This window comes from Aegilops tauschii, chromosome 5 (assembly GCF_002575655.3).
Source record: "Aegilops tauschii subsp. strangulata cultivar AL8/78 chromosome 5, Aet v6.0, whole genome shotgun sequence".
Taxonomy (NCBI): domain Eukaryota; kingdom Viridiplantae; phylum Streptophyta; class Magnoliopsida; order Poales; family Poaceae; genus Aegilops; species Aegilops tauschii.
This window is the reverse complement of record NC_053039.3, coordinates 50,312,156-50,330,666: the sequence shown is the minus strand read 5'-3', so window position 1 is coordinate 50,330,666 and position 18,511 is coordinate 50,312,156. Positions and strand designations below refer to the sequence as shown.

The window sequence follows — 18,511 nt, the reverse complement described above, 5'->3', positions numbered from 1 at the left end:
CCAAGGATGTTGAAAACCAGAAGTTTGAATGCAACTCCAGAAATATTAAAGGACGTCACGAGAGACTTCACGTCAACAGAGATGATCTGGCAAAAGAACTTGAGAAGGACAAGTCTGATCGGAAGAAGCCATTGCAGGCATGAACAAGACTTGAAGAGTTTGGCGACGTTGAAGATTTATTGACCTTTAGAAGACCAAACCGGGTTATACACCTACGTTAGATGCGACGATTGTGAGCTGTCCTTTGTTTGATATTTTTCCGACAGCCACAAATAAAAATCTGTCTTTTCAAAACCATTGTTTGTATTGTGTGCATCCCTCTCGATCTCTCTTATCTCACCCCAAACCCATGGACCCAATAGAGGACGAATAGAGATGAGCTTATATTTTGTGGACCGATGAGTCAATTGGAGACGGACCAATGGATTCAAAACATGGAGGATCACATGGAGAATAACCCTATAGCCGGAAAAGATATGGCCCAGCATGCTCTTCAGTGTTTTGAAAGAGGTGCTGCTACTTGGTGGAGGATGTACCAAACCATCAACGGATGGCAAGGAGTAACCACTTGGAAAGAATTTAAGTTGACTTTGCCAAAGTCTTGGCTTGTGTCACAGAAATTGAGGCCTTATGGAAAGGATATGAAGAAACCTTGTGCATACAAGCTTTGTGGAGAAATACAACACAACCATAAAGAAAACAAGGACGAATACCCTCATAAGTAGAGGATTGCCAAAGGAGTGAGCCGAGGATCTCAGGGAACTTTGGTTGGAGATGGTTCCCAAGGGTTTTGTTGTAGCAAGGGAAGTTCAGTCTACATTGTTGGGAAAGATCCGTGAAGCTCAGAAGGATGACAAAGAAATTGCTGAGTTAAAAGAGAGGATGAGCAAAGGAAAGGCCAAAGGTTTTCGTAAGGATGAGCACGACACCTTATGGTTCGAGGCCGTGTATATGTGCCCAATAATGTAAAGATCAGGAAGTTAATACTTTAGGAGGCTCATGACTCACCATACTCGATTCGCCCTAGAAACACCAACATGTATTTGGAGTTGAAGGAGCATTTCTGGTGGACTGGTATGAAGAAGGATATTGCGGAGTATGTAGTCGTAGGTGATGTATGCCAGAGAGTAAAGGCAGAGTATCAGAAGCCAGCCGGATTACTACAGCCTATGCCGATACCCGAATGGAAGTAGGATAAGCTTGGCATGGATTTCATTACCGGATTTCCCAGAACCCGATCGGGATATGATTCTATCTGGGTAGTAATTGATTCGCTTGACCAAAGTGGCTCACTTTATCCCAGTAAAAACCACCTATACAAGTGCGAAGTTGGCCAAGATATATATGACCAGGATCGTATGTCTGCATGGAGTTCCGAGGACCATCGTATCAGATAGAGGAACACAGTTTACCTCAAAGTTTTGGAATCAGCTGCACTAGACTTTGGGTACTAGGCTAGAGTTCAGTACATCCTTTCATCCACAGACAGATGGATAGACCGAGAGAGTCAATCAGATTCTGGAGGACATGTTGAGAGCGTGTGCGCTAGATTATGGATCTAGTAGGGATGATAATCTACCTTACGCGGAGTTCTCATACAACAACAGTTACCAAGCCAGTTTGAAGATGGCCCCTTTTGAAGCTTTGTATGGGAGAAGGTGCCAGACACCGTTGATGCGGGATGAAGTTGGAGACCGTCAGTTGTTTGGACCAAATGTGATCAAGGAGTCAGAAGAGAATGTTAAGTTGATTCAAGATAGACTGAAGGTAGCTCAGTCCAGGCAGAAGAGTTATGCAGACTCAAAAACGCAAGGAGGTAGTCTATGAAATTGGAGACAGAGCATGTCTTCGTGTGTCCCCTCTGCGAGGAATTAAACGGTTTGGAGTTAAGGGAAAGTTAGCCCCGAGATTTGTAGGACCATAGCAAGTTTTGGAGCGTATGGGAGAAGTGGCCAACAAGTTGGAGTCACCCGAAGGACTGTCAGGAGTTCATGATGTGTTTCACGTTTCCCAGTTGAAGAAGTGCCATGCAGAGATGGCCAATATTCCCCTGTAAGGATGCTTGACCCTGGAAAGGATAATGATGTTCCACGAAGTGGAGTATGGACTTCATAAGTATAAGTTTTTTTATCTCGGTATGTGGGATATCCCCCGAGGATGAAGAGATGAATTACTATTGGATATAAAGGAGGTATGATGTTGGAAATATGGATCAATGGAAATTCCATAATGAGTCTGAGTAATCATGTCCTAGTTTGGTGCTAATAGAAGGAAGGAAGACAGTACAATTGGATGGATTTAAGAATACTAGGAAGTTGGATGTTGGATTAAGGATCAGTTTCCCCGATGATGAGTTCAAGGTTTACCAGTGATGAGATGGGCCATAACCCACAGGCTCCAGGACCTGCCAAGAAGCAAGCACATTCTTGCTGAAGGAAAAACCCTGGAAGAAGTTACGATTTTATCAGCAGACGATCTTATAGGAGTTACGCAAAACCTGAGGGTTGGGAAGGAACGATAGATGTTTGTTTGGCTTGTAGAATCCATGGATTTATCCAAACTTGGTTCGTCGACAAGAGAAATTCTGCAATGCTTGTGAGGATGACCGAGTGTTAGAATGCGAGATTCGCTAAACCATATACAAGGTAATGATTTGGGTGCGGGATGGATTGATCACCATACCGACTTACTCTTATTGTTCGCCTTGCTATACGAGATGGTAAATCTGAGTGACTTACCTATAGTAGAGAGACAACGGTATTAAACCTTGTTTAAACCTTAGAATGGTATAAGTATTTTTCCCTTATACAAGGCAGCTTTTGCCAATCGTAGGTTATACGGTGAGGTTCAACCCAGACCCATTTCCTGCAGGAGAAACCATAATTGGAAGACCAACATGAGATATCGATAGTTGTTTAGTATTGGCGCCAGACCCGTCAGCTAAGAAGACCCAGTCTCGGAACAACCTTACCAAGAAAAAGGACAGAAGTATTGAGGAAAAGGTTATGCCACTACCGGAAGAGCCTACAGAAGGAATTTTCCCGATAATTTGAGAAGACCGGCCCCGTCAAGAATAAGGATGGAGTATATGAGTATTGGTGGGACCGTAACAATGTTTCTAAGGGTGGTAGCACCCCAGACCCCTGAGACGATCGATGGATTTTGAGAAGACCCCAAACCTAACCTATTTCTTGCTAGCCTCTCCGAATCTCGAGGACGAGATTCATTTTAAGGGTGGTAGGTTTGTAACATCCCAAAATTCTAAATTTTGGAATGTTATAATAAACAGATAGATTGGATTGATTGTTTGATTGATTGACTGAAAGTGAGTGAATTCGAAATCTTTTGAAAGTTAAATGAGAGGGAATAAAAGGACTTTCCCAAACTTTCATTTTGCTTTTATGATCTCCGTGAATTCAAATACTTTTCAAATACAAAACCCTAGAGAGAAGATGACATGACTCCTTCCATTTATTTAAATGACAAGGGGTGTTGAAAATATTTGAATTTTATTTGGAAATATTTTCCAATTCAAAAAATTTAAGCAACTCAATGATTTTCATGAGAGAAGATAAAATGACTTCTTCAAAACATATGAAATATGAGTTGGAAGTTTAAAAGGATCTAATTTAAAGTCATTTTGGAAATTATTTTCAATTTGGAGTTATTTGGGTTTTATTCAAATTATTTTCTCCAAAAATAAAATACATGGAAAATAGGGTAACATGATTCCCTACATCATAAAATTGGAGAGAAATAAATTTGAAATCATTTTGGTATTTTAAAATGATTTTTATTGGATTTTATTAGAATAGTAGCACTCTTTGCTTTATTCAAATTTGTGTGAATTTTATTTGGCGTTGGAAAAACGTTCACGTTGTAGAAAATCTTTTTCTGAAAATTTTGATATATTATATGCCTATGTTTTTATTTTATTTTAGTTTATCTTTTTTTTTCTGTTGTCTGTCGTCGTTAAAAAAAACAAATCTTCGCCGACTGGGCCGGCCCAGCACCCAGCCAGGCCGCGGCCCAGCCAGGCCAGCCCCGCGCGTCCCCGACCTCCGCCCAGACTCCGGCTCCCGCACGCCAACCGCCGCCGCCATGGACACCGTGCCGCCTCCGGCCTCCTCTGCCCCCTTCCCCACGCCACCGCCCTCCCCTGCCCCTTTAAAAGGCGGGCCCCGACTCCGCCGCCTCTCCCCCTCTGCTCGCGCCGTCGCCCCCTCCCACATCTCGCCGCCGCCGGTGAGATCCGCCGAGCTCCGCCGCCCGAAGCCACCACTCTCGCCGCCGACGACCGCCGCCGTCGCCGCCACCGCACCCACCGCTCCACGTCGCCTCCTCCCGTGCCTTTCGCCGCCTTCCCCGACGACCGGAGCCGCCTCCCCGCGCGTAGCCGACGGCGTCGCCGCCGTTTTCTCCGTCGCCGGCGACTCCATCCGCCGCGGTAACCGCCGCCCTCCCCTCGCCTTTGGATCTGGATCCAACGATCCAGATCTTTCTGTTTTTTTTGTTTTGTTTTTATTTAGAGAACGTTCGCTGGTTTAGCCTCTGTAGTGAACGGTTTTCATCGCGTAAGTTTCTGTAGCGAACGTTCGCTATTTAGTCTTTTTCATTTCTTTTAGTTTTTCGCCAGGGACCTATCTGTGATGATTTTATTTACAGTTTAGTCCCTGTTCTTCAAACGGTCACAACTTTTTACTCGTTTATCCAAATCCAACGAAACCAACGCCCACTTCTTCGGTATGATCCCCTCTATCCAGTAATCCAACTCAAACATGTTTTTGAAATTTTAAAATTTGAATTAGATCATATTTGAATTTGAATCTTCTTTTGATCATAACTTGAGTTTCATAACTCCGATTTAGTTGATTCTTTTCGCAAATCGAAGCTCTTGACCTAAACTCTCTGATAAGGCCAAATTCATATAATTTTGGTACTGTTAGAAAATGTTTTCTGTTGCAAGAGTTATTTGCCTGTGTTTTGAAGTTTTCCGAATTGTTTTCTTCGTTCTTCCCGATCTTTTGAGTGATTGCTTATGTATGGTTACTATTGCTTTCTTACGATAGATTGACCGGAGTGTGACGAGTAGATCTATCAGGAGTTTTGAGTGCGAATCATCTTCTTCAACATTGCAGGCAAGTTCACACTTTGATCATACCTCTTTACTACCCAGTTTTATTGCATTAGACCAATCCTCAAACATTGCATGATTAGGATCTAATTAAATTGTGGGTTCTGGGAAGTAGATGAGGTAGTACCTATTGCCCTGTTTATTATCAAACCCTTGGGAGTTACTTCTACGTTTGCTTATATTGTTATGCTATGCTAGTAGACGTGGATTGGGTTTGAGTGTTACCATGGCAGATGTGAGATTGTTAATTAATGGTTAACCTTAAGGTGGCAACTAAAACACACATCTGGGTGGATTGAGGTACCTAGGTATTCCAGGATTGCCTGTTTTTCTTTTGGACCGCCACCCAGGCTCAAAGGGATCATAAGATTATTCATACTAGAAACTTCCATGTGCTACCACAAGCTATTATGGGCTCTAGCATAGTTGATTAAGTCGTGTGAACTCTTACAGTGGTAGACTAGCAGATGTAGGGGATGTAGGTGGTACGGTCTACCCATCGTAAAGTGTTAACGCTTCTGAAAGACTGTGTCTCGATCATCCGTTTCTCAAACACCATGTAGTGCGAGAAATCCAACGGAGGAGATCGAGTCTTGTGGGGAAAAGTGCACAAACCTCTGTAGAGTGTACAAACTAATCATGATTAGCCGTGTCCCCGGTTATGGACAACTTGAGTATCTAGTACTTGGATTATCATGTGAATCTCGTCATGTTACTTTAATTAATCTTGTTGGGTTAATGATGATACTTAATTGGGATTGAGATGCTGTCAACCATCTCAATGTTTCACAACCACCATGATAGTTAAATAAAATTTATTCCTTTGCAGTAGGGAAAAATTGGCTTTTCGCAAAAACATTATAACCATAGAGCTTTTCCACCAGCCATATATGCATGTAGTGATAGCCTTTGTTCATCATTTCTCTATGGTGTGAATTTGCCAGCATATTCCATGTGCTGACCCGTTTTCGGGCTGCAACGTTTCATGTTGCAGGATATCTTACGACGAGTAAGTAATACGTTAGGGTTACGATTTCTACACTCAACTTTGCCGTTGGTGTTGATGGGAATCCACAACCTTGTTACTTCCGCTATTTGGATTGAGGTAATAGTATTTACGTTACTTTATACATGTGATTTACCTCTGTTATAAATCCTCGAGTACTGTGTGTGTCAGCATACCGATCCAGGGATGACACTTAAGCACAGAGACTTGATCCATTCGGGTCGGGTCGCTACATGGCCGGTGGTAGAGGATCCCATAAATGCTGGGTTTACTCATGTACGCCAGAATATCTCTATGCAACTGGTTCACAATGAGAAACAAAAAATCCCGCAGCACCCCGACGTGGAAATATCCGATTGCTTGCCGTTTGGCCTCCCTTGTCAGCGTGCAGTTTTTTCCGCCTGCCAAAACCCCCAATCCGGCTCTGCTCCTTCCGCCTCGAGCTCACCACCTCCGTCTTCCACCACAAGCCATCCCCCTTTGCTCCGATCTGGTTCGTCCTCTGCCACCATCGTCATCGACCACCGCCATGGCGAACTTCCTAGTTCGTCCGTTCGCCTTCGCGCCGACGGGATCGACCGTTGAGAGAGGACCAAATCATCGGGTTCAGTGGCAGGTCATGGTGGTCGACGATCCACCTCTCAACCACAATAGGTACGCCATTGTTACTGTGGACCCTCCTGTCCCCGCATCAGAGGGAACTGTGGCTGGCTGAGGTGTGTCGTATCATCATAGAGGATCTTGAGTATGAGTTGGTCGCTGACTTTATGTACCCTCTTGGGATTGGTTGTGTTGCATTTTCTGACATGGAAAGCAGAGATGCTGCGACTAGAGAAGGGCCTCATGCCCTGACTGATGATTCTCACTTCTCTCTTGTACCGCATGATGAGGGGATTAACATGTGTATGCCTGCTTTTGAATATGAAGTGCGGATTATGTTTTTAGCTTTTCCAATGGCCTACCAAACAGAGCATTATATACACAAAGATGTCTCGCATTTTGGGAAACTGCTGGTTTGGCCACACCCTGGGCATAACAAAGCGAGAGTTCTTGTTAAATGCCACATCAAAGACATTGCTGATGTACCTCACAGCCTGTTGGTCACCAGAGTTGGTATGCTGCCAGGGCTTGGCCGTTCTTAGTCTGTTCATGTTTATGTACTTAATGGCAGGAACACTATACCTGGTCTCGTTGGTACTGAAGAAGCTCCTCCTCTGCTCAACGTTTCTCCTCATCCATATGAGTTTCCCTATTACACTCTAATGCAGCAAGCTAGGATTGAGGAGATGGAAGCCCAGGATGCTCTTAACAATGTTGCATGGAATGCTCAAGAGCCTGCTCCAGAAGAACTATAGGAGAATGGATGGAGGGTTTGGCCAGTTGTTCCTCCACCATACTCCGGTTTTAGTTTCAGAAGCTTCTTTCAGTATGATGGCCCATCTCTGATGGATGGAGTGGACCCTGAACACAATGTTTTCTGACAATCTGTCTGATGTGTGGTCGTCTGAGTCTGAGGTTCAGTCTGTGGAGGCCCTGGCTGATGCTTTTGTCAATGGAAATCCTACTGCTCGTATGCTGTTCTTCATAGCAGGTGGGGCTTCAGTCATAGTTACTGCTACTTCTGATGCATATCTTCTCCTTTGGATGGGACAGATGTTCAAGAGGATTTATACTCCTACTCTGTTGGATAACTCTTTCAGTGGTGGTGCCATCTTCCCTCTGAACCCCTTCAAGATCATCAGTGTGTAGTTGCAGGTGCTGGGCAAGGCTATGATGGATTAACTTCTGCCTGAACCCGATCTCCTCTTTGAGATTTTTGCAGCTCAGTTCATCCTTGGTGGCCGTGTCATTCAGCTAGCTGAAGTTGACTTGGTGGGAGTGGGTCACTGACGAAACCACTCTGCAACAGTCCCTTGTGCTCAGGGTAGGGCTTTAAAAGTTCTTGTTCGTCCAATGTGGTTGCTTCCTCTTCTGGAAAGAACAAAGCTCCTCTGGATTTCACTGCTGTCAGGAGGAGCTCTCGTACTAATAAGTACGATGGTTTCAAGGTTAATCACATCAGTGAGGCCAGGCAGACTAAATCCAGGGTCAAGCCACGTGTAGCCCCGTCGATCAAGATCACATCCATGGTTGCAGCTCCTGTGTCTGATAGTGAGGCTCCTCCACCACCAATGTCTGTTGAAGAAATTCAGAGCATGGGCTCGCGCTATGGGATCCCACCTGAAGATATCACTAAAGACAAACTGCTTGTTGGACAACAGTCAGTTGCCACGCCACCTCTCTCCACTCTAGGAGATGAATAAATCTTGGAACGTGCTTTCCTGGAATATCATAGGCATAAACTCTGATAAGAAACTTTTGGCTTTAAGAAATGCGACCGATTCCAGTGGTTGTGCTATTATTTGTATTCACGGAACTAAGCGTGAATCTTTTTATTTAGCCTTCGCTAAAACTTTCTGCCCTAAGCGCTTTGATAAGTTTGTGTTTGCTCCATCTTCTGGTGCATCTGGTGGCATTATTACTATTTGGAATAGCTCTATTTTCACTGGCTCTCCTTGGTATGTTAGTCCTTTTTCTATTGGGATTTCTTTTGTCTCCACTCAGTCAGCTGTCACCTGGAATTTAGTTAATGTTTATGGCCCATGTGCTGGACAAAAGAGGATTAATTTTACGTCTTGGCTGTTTGATCTGCACATTCCTGATGATGAAACCTGGTTACTCCTAGGTGATTTTAATTTCATCAGATCAACCACCAACAGAAATAAGCCTGGGGGAACGCCAATGATATGCTTTTGTTCAATGAAATCATTCGAGCTCAATCGTTAATGGAATTTCTGGTTAAAGGCAGCACATTTACTTGGAGTAATATGCAGGATGATCCACTCCTGGAGCAGCTCGACTGGTTTTTCACCTCCACCAATTGGACCACTTCCCACCCTAACACTATGGTTATGCCTATGGATGACATACCTTGTTTGGTTACCATTGAGTCTAAAATCCCAAAATCTAAGCTTTTCAGATTCGAGAACTTCTGGACTAAACAGCCTGGTTTCCTAGAGACTGTCCAACGTTCTTGGTCCAAACCCTGCTTTGCCCCTAATTCAGCCTCCCACATTTGCAACAAGCTCAAAAACCTGCGGTATGATCTCAAGCAGTGGAGTAAAGGGATGTCTAGGCTTAAGATCTTAATCCATAATTGCAATGAGACACTGCTCTTCCTTGATAATCTTGAAGGTAAGAGGGGCCTCTTTCATCTGGAAGAAAATTTTAGATGTGTTCTCAAGAAACATCTGAATGAACTTCTTCGTCACTAGAATGAATATTGGAGGAAAAGATGTACGATTCGGTACTTCAGATTCACGGATGAAAACACCAAACTATTCCAGGCCCTAGCAACTAAGAGGTACAGACACAATTCCATTGCGTCCTTGCGTCATGATGATGCGGTTGTGTTGGACCATGCAGGCAAAGAAGGGATCCTCTATGCTGCTTTCAAGGAAAGACTGGGGACATCTAAAACCACCACCATGAAATTTGATCTCAGTAGAATCATACACAGAGTGGAGGGTTTAGAGGAACTCTCGGCTCCTTTCACACACAATGAGATTGATGCGGTGGTCCGTACCATGCCTCCTGATCGTGCCTGAGGCCCTGATGGTTTCAACGGGTGCTTCCTAAAAACTTGCTGGTCGACTATAAAGGAGGACTTCTATAAGCTTTGTCATGAATTTTATGAAGGCAGACTAGACATAACTAGTATCAATCAGGGGTATATTACCCTGATTCCGAAGATTGCCTCGCCTGAATCTTCTAGTGACTATAGAACGATCACACTACTCAATTGCTGTCTCAAAATCGTCACCAAATTGCTTGCTAATCGTCTACAGAAGCTGATCTTAAGGATAGTGCACAGAAACCAGTACGACTTTCTCAAGGGGAGGACGATCCAAGATTGTTTAGCCTGGACCTTCGAATTCATTCACCAATGCCAATCATCTTCGCGAGAGGTTGCCTTGTTGAAATTGGACTTTGCCAAAGCATTTGACACAATTGAGCATGAACCGATGATGAATATCATGAAGCACATGGGTTTTGATGAGAAACGGCTGGGGTGGATGAATTTGATCTTTGGTTCGGGTTTTTTTCAGTTCTCTTGACTGGCTGCCCGGGAAGAAAATTCAAATGCAAATGTGGCGTTCGTCAAGGTGATCCACTGTTGCCGTTGATTTTCGTGCTTGCTGCAGATTTGGTACAAGCGGCTCAATGATGCGTTCTTGCGCCGGCTGATCCACTTGCCCTTCCCTTCAACCAATGTGACCGATTACCCGGTGGTTCAATACGCCGATGACACAATTCTCCTGATGCCTGCCTGTCCGTCCAAAGTAGCCATTATGAAATCCATCCTTATGGACTATGCTGACTCAGTAGGGCTTAAAATCAATTTTGACAAGTCCACGCTCATTCCGATCAATCTGTCCCAAGATAAAACTGATGATCTAGCCCGCATATTTGGCTGCACGGTGGAGTGATGCCGTTCACCTACCTTGGCCTTCCTATGGGAACCACTAGGCCGTCAGTGCTCGACCTAATGTCGTTGGTGCACGGTGTGGGGAGGAAGTTGTCGACAGCCTTGTCCTTGATGTCCACTAGTGCAAAACTTACGCTGGTTAATTCTGCAATTACTTCAATGCTCATTTACGCCATGTGCACCATCAAACTCCCCCCCCCCCCCGTCGTGTGGTTGAACATCTGGACAAGCTACGCAGATATTGCCTCTGGGCAAAGAACAGAGATGATGGTGACAAATCTAACTCCTTGGCAGCATGGGGTCTGGTTTGTAGACCAAAGAGTAAGGGTGGCCTGGGCATCATTCATATCAAAACTCAGAACGTGGCTCTCTTTCTCAAACACCTCTTTAAGTTCTATAACAAAGAGGATGTGCCCTAGGTTTTGCTAGTTTGGGATGCATACTACTCTGGTAAAGTACCCCATGCATGCAATGCTGCTGGCTTGTATTGGTGGCGAGATGTTATGATGCACAGTGATATTTTCAGAGGGATCACGTCGGTGGGGATTGGGAATGGCCTCTCGATTCTCTTCTGGAAGGACTTGTGGCTTGATGAAGAAGAACACCCTCTCATGCATTCCTTCCCTAGGGCCATCTCCTTCTGCACGGACGAAGACGCGACTGTTGATGCCGTTCTGCAAGCCAATGAACCTAGTAAGTTGTTCCAGCTCCCACTCTCTGCACAGGCCCGTGAGGAGGCCAGGGAGATCCAAGGTCGATGCGCTCATGTTGGACTAGTCACAGAGGAACAAGATGTTTGGGTTTGCTCGATTGCCAATCGGTTCTCGTCCAGCATATACTACAAACACTGCTTTAGAGAGGTGGAGGCAGATGAGACATTCGTGTGGTTGTGGAAGGCCAAAAGCCCCATCAAATTTAAAGTGTTCCGCTGGCTCCCGATGGTGGACCGCATGAACACAAGGAACAAGCTCAAGCGTCATCACTACAACATCCAAAACAATAATTATGCCTGCTTGTTGTGTAATCAGCCACCTGAAGAGACGGTAGAACACCTCTTCTTCCATTGCCCCTTCAGTGTGCAATGCTGGGCCAAGCTGGGGATCACCTGGCCGAGCTATGATAATCGTCTTAGGTTAATTCATGCTGGCAAACAGCAGTGGAGTCAGCCCCTCTTTCTGGACATTTTCATGTTGTCTGCTTGGAGTATTTGGAAGGAACGAAACAATGAGCATTTTAGGAGGGTGCCACACTCCTTTTCCTCTTGGCTAGCGTGTTTCAAGAGTTTGGTGGAGTTGCTTGTGCATAACTGTAAACAGGAGCTGCATCCTTTCATCTCCATGTTCCCCCATAGCTTGTGACTTGTTTTATTTCCCCCACTCCTTTTAGTGTGTGAGCCTACATGCTTTTCTTCTGTTAGCCTTAGATCTGGCTTGGGGGCCTTAACCCCACCCTTGTAATTATGTAACCTTGTGATCTGAGTTAATACAAAGTTAGTGGGAGCCTCTCCCACTGTCATTTAACCCTAAAAAAAAGTCAAATTAACCTCTCTTGTTGTCAGGCAAAAAGTAGTGATGGACCAAGCGGGCCCACAGATGGAAATCATTGATATCGCTGATAACCGCTTAAGTGGGTGCGAGAGGACAACCACCATCGCTTTGCATGTGGGCCAAACATTGAATACCCAAAATACACAACTTTGATGTGCCACATGCCTAAAAAACCATAAACCCCCCACACGGAGCGAGGTTCATGAAGCGTACTACATATGATGGTCCCCTTTCCCCTCTTGGACGCATACTATATGCTGCTACCGTAATACAACCCAAAAAGAATCCTCCTCGATGGTGAAATTAATTAACCTCTGCCGATGTAGGTCAAAGTGATGCATGCATCGACGATGGCCTCGTGGGCCCACAGATGGAAGCGTCACACGTGAGTGTCCTAGCTAGGATAACCACCGCCTGCATGCATGTGGCACAAAGAGGTGTTGTGTGATGTTTGAATAGCCAATTTCACAACTTTGATGTGGCACGTGCCTCGAAAACCAAAAAGTCCTAACACTAAGTGAGGTTTACTTGTTCACGGACGCGTACGTATAGTATATATATATATATATATGCTAGTCCCCTCCCACCTCTTCGACGTGTACTATATACCACCATAACACAAACAAAAAAGATTCTACCTTGCTGGTCAAATTAACCTCATTGTCGGCTATTCGTTAAAGTGACGGACGATGACCTCGCGGGCCCACAGAAAGCGTCACACGCGAGTATCGAGTGTCGTGTAGGACAACCATCAACTGCATGTGGCCAAAACATGTATGTATGAAAGGGATGTGTAATGTTTTAAATAACGAATTCACGACTCTAATTTGGCACCTGCCTAACAAAACGGCTAACCCACACAGTGGCTCACAACTCGTAGTGTACTGCAAGCCACCCGCCACCCCCAGACGCACACACCCACACACACACCCCGAATCCACCGCAACTACGATGCATGTTAAATTATCCCGCGGTGAACATATGTTACCAAAGGAGGGACATTTTAACTTTGAAAAAAACAGAGATCATTAAGACATTTTAGTACATTAATTGATTGATTTTCTACAGGTATAATGTGCAAAAATCAAATTTGAGCTACATGCACACGTGACAGTGCACCTAAATGGATTGCAAAAACACATGTGTCTCACTGGGTTCATGTTTACTCCCCATGCAAGAAATTTCAAACATTGAGAACCTTGATTTTTGAATTCTAGTACATCCAAAACTTATTTGAAGTTCATGAAGCTTATCGTGTTGTCATATGGACACCAATACAAAGTGGCATTGTACTTTTTTCTCAAATTTGAGACCAGTTTTGATGTAATCTTTATCTAATTACAAATGGGAGATTATTAATAATTGGGAACCAATATCCCAAACGAATTATTTATTCGAACCGTGAGCGTTAGACCAACAATGGATACGTTCCATGCTTCGGTTAAGCAATAAAGCGGCAGCATTAATCATCCAAATAGAAAAACAATATACGTGCTGCCACATGACCCGTGTGCCGTGCGAGCAGGCATGAGTTGACGGGACACATGCGAGCAGTCTGCCGTGTAGGTAGACCTGGAGGTGTGCGTGCAGGTGTTTGAATTGACGTAGGCGTGCTCGCTGCGCAGTGTCATCAGGAGGCGTGCGAGTAGCTGTGTGAAAAGACGGTAGGCATGTGAGCAGTCTGGTGCGCAAGCTCACCTGGAGGCGAGCCAGTGGTTTGACCACCGCCCGCCTCTCTCCCACTACTCCATATTAATGGTGCACCCGAGCAGCCACACCCCCATCCTCACCACACACACAATCCTCTCTCTCCGTTTGCATCCTCGACGCCGCTCTCAGTCCTCAAAGCCGTAAGTGTATGAGGATGCCGCCGAAGCGCCCCATCGGAGGGAGTGGCGATGCTGGGGCTGCTGAAGCACCAGAGCACGGCGTGGAGATGGAGACAAAGGTTACCATCACCGCCGGTGAGTTATCGCTGCACCCTGACGTCGTCGATGACGTCAAACTTCCACTGCCGGAGGCGGAGTTCCACACTGACTCTGGTGATGACTCGGGCGATGACCCCGGCGACGACTCTGACGACCACTCTGGGAACGACTCCGATGACGATGGACAACTGGTTAGTCATCTATACCCATTTATGTGTCAAATAGATCCTAGGGTTTCTCTGGTTACTCCCGCCTCCCCCTTTTTGGAATAGAAATCCTATGGTTATGTTCCCCCAATCCATGAAATCTGAGTAAGTTTCGTTAGATCCGTGTAGTGTATTGATTGTTTGAATGGTACAAGTGATAAGTGATTAGTTGTTTCACCTATGCAAATGATTTCTACTAGTAATCCGACTAGGGTTAGTGTTCGTGCTAATAATTCCTAGCAAGGACTTGACAATTGATTTTGAATGACCTACATATATGTGTGTGCCATTATTTTCTTCAAGATTGGTCTGTACATAGACGACTGTGCTTAAAAATAAAACCATAATCTCTGGATCAAAAAATTGCCATAAATTCCTAATCCTACTTCACAGCATGTAAACATTGATTTGATGCCAAATTTGTTTTACTATTTGTATAGGTGTTGTCAGACGATGTGGACAGCGAGGATGAAGATGGCCAGAGGAGGTACAAGAGGCAAATCATGAGGGAGCTTTATGCGGGAATGCATAACAGGCGTATTAGGACCTGGAACGGCGGCTTTCGATGCTCATTTTGCAACCACAAGCTTCATGACGCGTATCTAAGTGTTCTGGCGCATGCAAGAGGACGGCCGTTGGCTCCTTCAAGCAGAAGTATACTCGTAGGGTGGCGCACGACGCGTACGCCGAGTACCTAGAGAAGCTTCAGGATCGTGCCGACATGTGAGATGAGATGTGGGATCGAACTATGTGCGCTTGAGTATGCTTAATGACGGTTGAACTATGTACTTATGGTTGAACTATGCTTGTGTACGTGTATGCTTATTATCTATGTGTGAGTATGTTTAATCTATGTTTACTTATGTCTAACCGGGGGATATGGATGCAATCAGTTCGGTTGATGGAATCTACCTTCGTCCTGGTTTATTGGTCTCCTTTGCAATTTGTGTTAAATTTTGACCAAAGATTTAACTGACAAAATGTTAGTGCAAGTCAGCAAAAATTATTTTGTTGGATGGGTATTTGAGCATAGTTTTCAATGATATAATTTTTGGTGACATGCATAAACATTTCTTAGTTAAATATTTGGTACAAATTACAAAGGGGACCAATAAACCAGGACAGAGGTATGATACGTCTCCAACGTATCTACTTTTCCTAACGCTTTTCCTCTTGTTTTGGACTCTAATTTGCATGAATGAAACTAACCCCGGACTGACGATGTTTTCAGCAAAACTACCATGGTGTTGTTTTTGTGCAGAAATAAAAGTTCTTGGAATGGAATGAAACTTTGCCAGGATTTTTTATACAATAAATAAGAATTTCTGGAGCCAAGAGCCACTGGAGGGGGGCACCTGGGTGGGCACAACCCACCAGGGCGCCCCCTCCTAGCGCGCCCAGGTGGGTTGTCCCCACCTGGTGGCCCCGCAGACCCTGAAACCGACGCTATAAAATCCTATTTTTCCGAAAAAAACTAGGGAGAAAGAATTATCGTGATCCACGAGACGGAGCCGCCGTCACCTCCTGTTCTTCATCGGGAGGCCAGATCTGGAGTTTGTTTGGGGCTCCGGAGAGGGGGATCTTCGTTCTTCATCATCACCAACCCTTCTCCATCACCAATTCCATGATGCTCCCCACCAGGAGTGAGTAATTCCTTCGTAGGCTCGCTGGTCGATGAGGAGTTGGATGAGATTCATCATGTAATCGAGTTAGTTTTGTTAGGGCTTGATCCCTAGTATCCACTGTGTTCTAAGATTGATGTTGCTATGGCTTTGCCATGCTTAATGCTTGTCACTTTGGGCCCAGGTGCCATGGACTCAGATCTGAACCGTTTATGTTATCATCATTATATCCATGTTCTAGATCCGATCTTGCAAGTTATAGTCACCTACTACGTGTTATGATCCGGCAACCCCGGAGTGACAATAGTCGGGACCACTCCCGATGATGACCGTAGTTTGAGGATTTCATGTATTCATCGTGTGTTAATGCTTTGTTCCGTTTCTCTATTAAAAGGAGGCCTTAATATCCCTTAGTTTCCAATAGGACCCCGCTGCCATGGGAGGGTAGGACAAAGATGTCATGCAAGTTCTTTCCATAATCACATATGACTATTTACGGAATACATGCCTACTTTATATTGATGAACTGGAGCTAGTGCCGTATTGCCCTAGGTTATAACTGTTGCATGATGAATATCATCCAACAAGTCATCGATCCAATGCCTACGAATTTATCTTACATAGTTCTTGCTAAGTTACTACTGCTATCGTCACTGTTACACTTGCTACAAAATTACTGCTATCACTGTTACTGTTACTGTTGCTGCTGTCACTGAAGGAAATATGCCCTAGAGGAAATAATAAAGGTGTTATTTATATTTCCTTACATCATGATAAATGTTTATTATTCATGCTAGAATTGTATTAACCGGAAACTTAGTACATGTGTGAATACATAGACAAAACAGAGTGTCCCTAGTATGCCTCTACTTCAGTAGCTCATTAATCAAAGATGGTTATGTTTCCTGACCATAGACATGTGTTTTCATTTGATGAACGGGATCACATCATTAGAGAATGATGTGATGGACAAGACCCATCCGTTAGCTTAGCATAATGATCGTTTAGTTTTATTGTTATTGCTTTCATCATGACTTATACATGTTCCTCTGACTATGAGATTATGCAACTCCCGAATACCGGAGGAACACCTTGTGTGCTATCAAACGTCACAACGTAACTGGGTGATTATAAAGATGCTCTATAGATGTCTCTGAAGGTGTTTGTTGGGTTGGCATAGATCAAGATTAGGATTTGTCACTCCGTGTATCGGAGAGGTATCTCTGGGCCCTCTCGGTAATGCACATCACTTTGAGCCTTGCAAGCAATGTGACTAATGAGTTAGTCACGGGATGATGCATTACGGAACGAGTAAAGAGACTTGCCAGTAACGAGATTGAACTATGTATGATGATACCGACGATCGTATCTCGGGCAAATAACATACCGATGACAAAGGGAACAACGTATGTTGTTATGCGGTTTGACCGATAAAGATCTTCATAGAATATGTAGCAGCCAATATGAGCATCTAGGTTACGCTATTGGTTATTGACCGGACATGTGTCTCGGTCATGTCTACATAGTTCTCGAACCCTTAGGGTCCGCACGCTTAACATTCGATGACGATTTGTATTATGTGTTATGTGATTTGATGACCGAAGTTTGTTAGGAGTCCCGGATGTGATCACGGACATGACGAGGAGTCTCGAAATGGTCGAGAGGTAAAGATTCATATATTTGAAAGTTGCATTCGGACATCGGAATGGTTCCGAGTGATTCGGGCATTTTTTTCCGGAGTACCGGGAGGTTACCGGAACCCCCTGGGGAAATATATGGGCCTTATGGGCCATAGGAGGGAGGCCAACCAGCCCACAAGGGGCTGGTACGCCCCCCACAAGGGAGGAGGCCGAATTGGACCTGGGAAGGGGCGCCACCCCACTTTCCTTCTCCTACTCCCTCTCCTTCCCCTTTTCCCCCTCCGGTAGAAGGAAAAAAGGGTCGGGTCGAATCCTACTAGGACTGGAGTCCTAGTAGGACTCCCCTCTACCTGGCGCGCCCCTTGTTGGCCGGCCTCCTGCTCCCCTCCTTTATATACGGGGGCAGGGGGCACCCCAAAGGCACAACAGACAATTGTCTTAGCCGTGTGCGGTGCCCCCCTCCATAGTTACACACCTCGGTCATATCGTCGTAGTGCTTAGGCGAAGCCCTGCGCCGGTAACTTCATCATCATCGTCACCATGCTGTCGTGCTGACGGAACTCTCCCTCGTCCTCAACTGGATCAAGAGATCGAGGGACATCATCGAGCTGAACGTGCGCTGAACGCGGAGGTGCCGTACATTCGGTACTTGGATCTATTGGATCGCGAAGACGTTCGACTACATCAACCGCGTTACTAAACGCTTCCACTTTTTGTCTACGAGGGTACGTAGACACACGCTCCCCGCTCGTTGCTATGCTTCTTCTAGATAGATCTTGCGTGATCGTAGGTAAATTTTTTGAAATACTATGTTCCCCAATAGTGGCATCCGAGCCAGGTCTATGCGTAGATGTTATATGCACGAGTAGAACACAAACAGTTTTGGGCGATAATCGTCAT

The 18,511-nt window shown here is 44.9% G+C and overlaps 1 protein-coding gene across 1 annotated transcript; it reads left to right on the top strand.

Moving 5' to 3' along the window:
- Positions 1–11,174: 11,174 nt before the first annotated feature.
- Positions 11,175–12,026, top strand: LOC141022545 (uncharacterized). Its single transcript, XM_073498803.1, has one exon. It carries the CDS (start codon positions 11,175–11,177, stop codon positions 12,024–12,026), a length of 852 nt encoding a protein of 283 aa, XP_073354904.1.
- The last annotated feature ends 6,485 nt before the right edge of the window (positions 12,027–18,511 follow it).

Coding starts and splice junctions, on each gene's coding strand:
- LOC141022545 (XM_073498803.1), top strand. CDS start 11,175: ATGCACAGTGATATTTTCAGAGGGATCACGTCGGTGGGGATTGGGAAT.